Genomic DNA, 8,435 nt, shown 5'->3' with positions numbered 1-8,435 from the left:
CAACAGAATTCTGGAACCAGGGGGCCGAAGCTTCTAAGCTGGACACATTACTTTCTGGGTTCGATCCTCTAAGGAAGCGGCGTCACCCAGCGGCGCACCCCGGCCCGAAGACCCTGCTGCTGCGTGGCCAGCGGCCCACGGCCGTGCTGCCCTTCAAGGCTCTGCAGCTCCTCGCGCCTAATGAGCCTGGCGCCTAAAAATACCACCCTAGTTAAACCTCCCGGAACCTGTCTTCAGCATTTCAAAAAAAAAAAAAAAACACACACGGGCGCCGTCATCACTTTGAGCCACATAAATCACAGCCCTGACCTGCTGTGGCTTCAGCAGGCGACGAGCCGCTGAAAGTGGCGAAGAACTCCGCCCCTTTCGAAGACCAGCAACTTTCCATTCTTGTTTCCCTGAGCAAGGCGCAGATCGCAACGGGGAGACCCCCGAGCAGCCTGAGTGAGTCGGACGTCGGAAAAACAGCCTGGGAATCTCCATGTTTCCCAGCCCAGGCTAAGCGCAGGATTCTTCAGAGCCATATCCTGTGACAATCACAAGGGTTTTCTCCGCCCCGCGGGTGACGGAGAACTCGTGACCGGCCCCTCAGCTCCAAGCCAAGCGCCTGGAGGGCGCGGAGAAAGAGGGGGCGGAGCTGGAAGCCCAGATCACCAGGCAGCCGAAGACGGGCAGCGCGTGCGCATTCTCTCGCCACGGGACCTCCTTCCCGCCGCTGAGACTAGGAAGTGGGACGCCAAATCTGTCCCTGCGCAGCCGCCGCCGCCGGGCGCCGAGCGGGGTGGCCGCCCTGCCTGAGGCGCGCCTGCGCACGTCCCCACGCACGCTCCGGCGTACGGCGGCGGCCGGGGGTCGCGAGCCGGTGGAGGACCCGCGCGCGGAGGAGCCGGGGAGTCAGCGCTTCTTCCCTCCCTCCCCCTCTCCCCTCCCCGCTCCCTGCCCCCCTCCCCAAGAATGTTCCGCTACGAGGTGAGCTGTTGCGACCGGAAGTGACCCCTCCCTCCCTCCCGCGCCCCTCTCCCTCCGTCCCGCGCCCCTCTCGCTCACTCTCTCTCCGCGCGCCGGTCCCGTGTTCCTGCGGGGCAGGGGGCTGGCGGGGGGAGTCGCAGGACTTAGCTGGACGCGACTGGCCTGGGGTCGCGGGTCTAATCCTAGGGCTGGGAGCTGGCTTCAGGGGTCGAGACAGTCCCATTAGTTGCTGCTGGGGAAAGTTGGCCTCCGTTTTGGGGTGGGGAGGGCCCGTTAAGTGCTGTAACCAGACCACACCCCCGCCCCCACCCCTAGAGGAGCCGTGGAGGATAGAACACTGCATCTACCCGGGTGCTTTTCTTAAGTAGGTGTCACCCGGGAATTCCCAGAGCCGAGTTTCCCGCTCTGGACCCGGAACCACCCCCCACCCACCTCCACTCGAATTACACTGACACACACCCCATTCACACAGGCTGCCTTCAGGTGAAGGGGGCCTGGGCTTGCCGTTGGACTAGGGCCCCAGCCCGTTTACTAAAGAGGGCTCCGAGTTGGGAGGGGGGCGTGTCCTGCAGAAGTTCCTTCTGGGCTAGTGCTGGGAGACGTGGGTTTGGTGAAGGTCCCAGGAATGTAGCTAGCAACAGACAGTACTGACCCTGTCACCAACTCACTGTGTGACCTTGAGTGACTGCTAATCTCTGGACGTAAACTTTCTGGATTTGTAGCATGAAAGAACTGATGTAAAGGATCCTTAAGAATTTTTAATTTAAAAAAGCAGTGATTTGGTAAAGTAGATATTTGTGATTTGGAAGGGAGTACTGCTGGAAGTTGCCTCTGATAAGGAGGCAGTGGCATGCCTATTGGCATGAGTTTGGAAGGGCTCCGGGGGGAGAATAACGCCCTTTGACCTAGTCTTTCCTTTGTAAACAGGGTAGCTAAGAGGTAGCCAGGCGAGGTGTATCACAAACGTAGCTACTGATAGAATATGGAATTCTGATTCTGAATTTTTGAAAATTGAGGACAGGTATACCTGATAGGAATGGTCCAAGACCAAACTGAAAGGAAAACTTGGAGAATAAATCAATTGAGTAAAATTGAAGTAAAGGGGGAAAATAGAACACACCTAGGATGTGGTGACTTCTAGCCTTTGTTCGATAATCTGTAATCTTTGCCCACTTTGATCATCACAACTCTCTGCCATAGTTGGTATTGTCCCTGCATTACAATGTAAGACATTGAGCCTTACAGCCTAGCACAGAGCCTTAGACACAATAGGTCCTTAAAAGGTATTTGATGAGTTAATTAGAAATTTTCTGAGTTGCCCATGTTGACACTGATTGTAGGAATGGAGCCAGAACTTGAACTTGTCATACCACAGCTTTTCTAGAGTTCATTTTATTGTGGTTGAAGACCTTTCTGTTTTATCACTAGAGTTTAGGCCTATAGGGAAGATAAGAAAGGTGGAAAATGAAGACAAAGCTTTAAAACGGAATAATAGTTGAAAAGATGGCATGAATATAATGAGAAAAATGAGAATTTTGCTGGAAAAGATACATAAAGATACAAGAAAATAAAGGGTTCATTATTAGTTGTCATCACTGTTCCAACCAGTGATGTAAGGGAAGTTGTGGGCTTAATTTCTTGCTTGCATGAGGAACTGCTGTTAGTGGATTCTTGATAAAATAGAGAAATGGAATGCTGTGAGGTGGGGTAAGAATTAAATAAGGAATAGGAAATAGAAAGTGAAAGAAAGATAATGAAATTTTCCAGTGTCAGGGAAATTGGGAAGTAGAAAAAAAATGCCATCTTTACAAAAAGTCATAATGAAGCAATTATGTTCTTTGAGAAGGTAAGATGAACATTTTTAGAACATTTTTAAAATGAGGGTGTGAATTTCATGAATAACTAATGTCTTTTCTCTTTTTTTAGTCTTTGGAGGATTGTCCTCTGGATGAAGATGAAGATGCATTTCAGGGACTGGGAGAAGAAGATGAAGAGATTGATCAATTCAATGATGATACATTTGGGTCAGGTGCAGTTGGTAAGTGACATCTTTCTCTTATAATATCATCTTAGCCTCCTGCTCTTTTCAAGTGCTGTCTTTTAGAAGTCTTTATCTTGTTAGGGGTAACCTTATTCACTAACTTGGCAAGATATTCTTCTATTCCTCATCTTAGAATAGTTCATTCTTCACTGGAAACAGCACCTATCCTGCTCCTCTGGGTCTCTTTTTGCCTCACCTATAAAATCAGGTATCCTGTAAGCCTTGCCCCTTCCAGCTATATGATCTATGACTACAGGTTGCCCCTATGAGGGATTCAAATGTTTAGAGAAGTAAACATTTAAGAGAGATTTAAACTAATCCTAGATGAGAGGAATTTTTATTTGTATAACATATAACTTACGGAAAACTAGTGTGCTAGTAGAAAATTCAGATTCTAGGATGTGGGTATATGTGTTTTAAAATTTAGTCTATCACTAGTATATAATTTTGCAACTTATAGTATCTTCAAAATATAAAGCTTTTTGTAGCAAGAATTTTGGGGGTCAAGAAAAGGACTCATAAGTTAGAAAAGTATGCACAGATGAAATTTTGTCCATCCCTGGATATACATACATTTTATTTATTTATTTATTTATTTATTTGTTTGTTTATTCTTTTTTGAGATGGAGTCTTGCTCTGTCACCCAGGCTGGAGTGCAGTGGCACAATCTCGGCTCACTGCACCTCCGCCTCCCAGGTTCAAGCAGTTCTCCCGCCTCAGGCTCCCGAGTAGCTGGGATTACAGGTGCCTGCCACCACACCCAGCTAACCAGGCTGGTCTGGAACTCCTGACCTTGTGATCCGCCCATCTTGGCCTCCCAAAGTGCTGGGATTACAGGCCTGAGCCACTGCGCCTGGCCTATAGATACATATTTTAAGAGTTGGAAAAAGTTTAAAAACTGAAGAGCCAAACTAAGCTTACAGGCCATGGGGTTATAAATATCAAGATGGAAAATTTAGGAAGTAAGCTTATATGATAAAGTTGGAGAACACATGTTACTTAGAACAGGGGTAGAACAAGGGGAGTAATAAATTAAAATTTAAACTTTTAAACTATATACATATACATATATTACGAGACAGAGTCTTGCTCTGTCACCTAGACTGGAGTGCAGTAGCGTGATCTCGGCTCACTGCAGCTTCTGCCTTGCTAGTTTAAGCAGTTCTCCTGCCTCAGCCTCCCAAGTAGCTGAGAATACAGGCACCTGGCTAATTTTTGTATTTTTAGTAGAGACAGGGTTTCTCCATGTTGGCCAGGCTGGTCATGAACTCCTGACCTCAAGTGATCCCTCCTCGGCCTCCCAAAGTGCTGGGGTTACCAGTGTGAGCCACTATGCCTGGCCAAAACTGTATATTTTTAAGGAAATGAATAGGTAAGAGTCAATGCAGATATGTTTGCTTAGACTTGGTGCTGGAAAGCTGCAATAACAGCGTTTATGTTCAAATGTATAAATGTGTATGATTCTTTTGGAGTCACAACACTTCTGTCCGTGCAACAAATACTCCAAGTTAAGTCATAAGGAAAAAGAGAAAATTTAGCAATAGTTGGTAATCCCAAGATGTTGAATATCAAAAACAAATAAGAGGCCTTAAAGTATTATAGTGGTCACTGGTTTTGCAGTGACCTAATAAATTTATTAAAGCTTAGACTGAGTTGAATAAACTGGCAAAAATGAAGGTGTTTTAACATTATCAGTCCTTTGTAAAATTCAGTAGAGAACTAAAACTTTGTTATGATTAGAAGCAGCAAGAAAAGTGTTGAAAGTAGCAGCTAGACTCATGATGGAAAGGAATCAAAGACCTTTTGGATTATAGGCATGGGCTAGGAGATGAGATTGTCCAGGAGATAACATGATCCTAGATGCTATTATCTCTCTCCATGGAGATCACAGGCAAAGAGATGTAGAGTGGAATTACAAAAGCAGGAAACTGATGTGAATTGCAAATTATATTTGGAAGATAGTTTAGTGATAATCAATAAGACACAATAAGCTATTTGTGGTGCCTCAAGCCCACAGCTCTCAGCACTTTGGGAGGTCAAGGCAGGAGGATCACTTGAGGCCAGGAGTTCAAGACCATCCTGGGCAACATAGTGAGACTCTTTCTCCACAAAATTTTTTTGAAAAATATCCAGGCATGATGGTATGTACCACTTAGGAGGTTGAGGCTGAGGCTGGAGGATCCCTTGAACCCAGGAGTTCAGGGCTGCATCAGCTATAATGGTGCCACTGCATTCCAGCCCGGGTAACAGAGCGAGACCTTGTCTCTAAAAAGTTAATTATCAAATAATTTAAAAATAGAATACCATAGAAGCTACCAACATGTGCTTGTTTCTAGAACTGTTTTTCTATTAAAATACTGTACTGAATGTTAACCGTTTTTTCAACAAATTCTTCAGTATTAAAATGAATTAGCTAGAATTGATTTATAGACATTAAAATGAGGCAGCATTGTACCATGTTCTCAGTTTTCAACCTGGACAGAAGAGGAAGAGTCATGCCTTCTCATTGGCTTCCAGAGTGCTGTGGACAGTCTTTTTTTCCTGAGTTTCTATTTTTTCTCATAAGATGGGAATAATATTGCCTTAAAAGGATGTTAGAGTGTCCAGAACGGTATTTTATATGATGGGAAAGAAGAAAAGTGCACACGTGCCAAAAAAGCCATTAGGTTTACACAGTAAAAGAACAGCTAGTACAAAGTTAAGGCAATTAAATAGCATATGATTAGCCCACTTTGTACCTTAGGGCCAAAGGGTGATTAGAAAGGATTTTTTGGCCAAGAAAGTTTATAATAATATAGAGAAAAGATTTCCAAAGATGAGCCCTTTCCCTTGAGAGTGTAATGTACTTGAATTGTAAAGTGAAGATCTTAATTCCTCTTAACAGCCTGGTGTAAATACTATAAAAAGAAAATTGTTTTCCAAGTCAACCTGTGACTTCTTTGATACTCCTCTGCAGGTTGATATAAAGCTGGTATAGAGAGTTTAAATCAAGAGGTGAAATGTCAGACCTTTGACATTTGTTTTGATTTTATGATTTTTAATTCATGTAGCGGGCATCTTGAATAATACCTGCTAGTACAGTAGACATTTTAGGTCACTGGCTACAAATGGTCACCTTTCCTTAAGAAACTAGTCTTCTGCATGAAAAAATGTTTGCATCATCTTAGAGCAATAAATAGTGTTGCAGTAATCCCAACTCCTTCTCTAAAAATAAAAGCTTACACTTAACATGGTGCTTATTATGTGCTAGGCACCATTCTAAATGTTTTACATATATTGTTAATCCTTATAACAACCTTGTGAGATAGGTACTATTATTATCCTCATTTTAACAAATGAGGAAGAGTGACGGGTTAAGTAACTATAGACACAATTACTGTAAACTACTAGTTATGTTAAATAGTTTTTGAGGAGTCTTTGGAAATCTCCTGCCTCCACTTGGAAGGAATCACCCTCCTTCCTACCTCTCTTTTATTGATAGCTACTATAGTCTTTAGAGATTGAGATTGCCTTAAAATTAAATCACTTCTACTTCCTTTTTATTTTGTTTTCATTCAAAACTCCCTGAGACAGGCTTCAGGGGTTATTACAAGTATAAGTTTATAGAAGCAGCCAGGAATTCAGTAACCCATATCAGAGTACAGGTTAGTTTGTTATTACGGATAATCTCTTTCCCTTCATTTCTCTGTTATTCTTTTGCCTACCTTTTATCATTTTGACCAGTAATGGACTCAGGTCAAGCACTGGCATATCTAAGTAACTATATTTTTAGGTCATTTGAAAAAGATACAGGGTGAAATATTGTTTTATAGTAAGGGCACAATATCTCTAAAATACTACTTCAGATAATTTTTTACAAGAGTAAGAAAAATCTAAAATGATGATGATGGTATTTTATGGCATAGATTCCTTTGGTTACATGTTTGAAAATGTAACAATCAATTCACCAGAGATCTATTCTCACAGAATATGGCGACTTAACCAATATTTTTAAAATATTATTATTAAGGGGAAATAGATTATCCATATTTGATAGGATTTGGTAAAGTTAGCAAGCATGAATACTGGAAGTTGTGATAGAAAAGCATGCAAATTAGAACTCTACTGCATTAGAACAAATCCACTAACAAATTAACTTCTTAAATTTGGGAAGTAAATGTTTTGACAAATCCCTCAATTCAGGATGATAGATTCCCACTCTTGTGGCATTGCTAAGTTAGTAAAGTTGCAAAAAAAAATTTATCCTGTCTCAGCTTACTATTCCTTACCAAGGAAAGCACAAATATGAATGTCACATTTGGTTTTTAATTACATTATTCTTTAAATATTTTCTTTCATATGACTAGTCATTTAAATTAACAGTGTAATTTTCATTTAAAGTGGATTTTTCCATTTTTTGGAGCACATCAGGATAGGCTTATCAGAGACCATCATCATAAAATGGCTACCTTAAATTCTTTTCTGTAAGATGACAGTTTACAGGAAGAGCGCCACCTGACTAGTCACTCAGGTAAGAGGAAGCTGTTGGGTGGGAAATACCACATAATTATAAAGAAGACCCATGTCCCGGAGGCTTAGGTAAGGATATTTTTATAGCTTTTGCCCACAGCCTTTATCCCAGTGATGGCACAGTGATCCACAACTTAAGGAATCCCTTACCACAACTAATACATAAATCTACCACAGTGCCCCCAAACTAGGCAGTGGGTCCCATGATACCAAAATTATATATCTGAAAGTCGCACTTCCTTCACTCTTTGGATCACTAGTATTATGTGATACGTCGTTGTATGATTAAAAAATATGTATATATAGCAAATTTTAACTTAATATAATCTGATTCTAAAAGGAAATTAGTTTATTTAAATAGTCACATAAAATGTTAAGATATGTATGATGTTTATTACAGTATTAATTATTATACTGGAAAATTGTAAATAATCCAAATGTTTACCAGTAGGGGATAAATTACATTATAGTTTAGCAATAAAATGCAATCTTATGTAGGTGTTAAAAAGAATGAGTTAATATCAGTAGTTATGCCTGTGTGCATGCATGAAAAGATGTCCAAGACATATTGCTTAAATAAAAAGAAACAAGTTAACTTTATAAACTTAACACAGCTTAAAACTGTTTAAAACTTAACACAGCTGTGGAATTACGGGGAACTTTCACTTAAGTTACATGTGTTTGTGGTGTTTGAATTTTTTAAACACGTATTTTCTTTGAAAGCAGAAAAAAGAAAGTCTCTGTTTCTGTGTTGGTTATAACCTGTTATCCCTGTCTGTTGAATTTTATAAAATATATAAAGGATGTAACTAAAAACAGAATACCATATAACATATACAAAATAATACTTTTTGTGGGTTAGAAAGTAGTGCATATTGAGATGAGGTAAAGGAAGAAATAAAATGAAAGGATTATT

General features: G+C 41.2%; 1 protein-coding gene across 2 annotated transcripts in view; it reads left to right on the top strand.

The window, feature by feature from the left end:
- Window positions 1–809: 809 nt before the first annotated feature.
- The window catches only part of PATL1 (PAT1 homolog 1, processing body mRNA decay factor), a 32,077-nt gene continuing 24,451 nt past the window's right edge, over window positions 810–8,435 (top strand). For both annotated transcript variants that reach the window (XM_030810859.1, XM_030810858.1), the window contains exons 1-2: window positions 810–969; window positions 2,896–3,007. In XM_030810859.1, the coding sequence (XP_030666719.1) occupies window positions 955–969; window positions 2,896–3,007 (127 nt within the window). In that variant the 5' untranslated portion in view covers window positions 810–954. The remainder of the gene's footprint in view (window positions 970–2,895; window positions 3,008–8,435) is intronic.

This window comes from Nomascus leucogenys, chromosome 4, assembly GCF_006542625.1.
Source record: "Nomascus leucogenys isolate Asia chromosome 4, Asia_NLE_v1, whole genome shotgun sequence".
In the NCBI taxonomy this organism is placed as follows: Eukaryota; Metazoa; Chordata; class Mammalia; order Primates; family Hylobatidae; genus Nomascus; species Nomascus leucogenys.
This window is presented reverse-complemented; position numbering and strand designations above follow the sequence as displayed.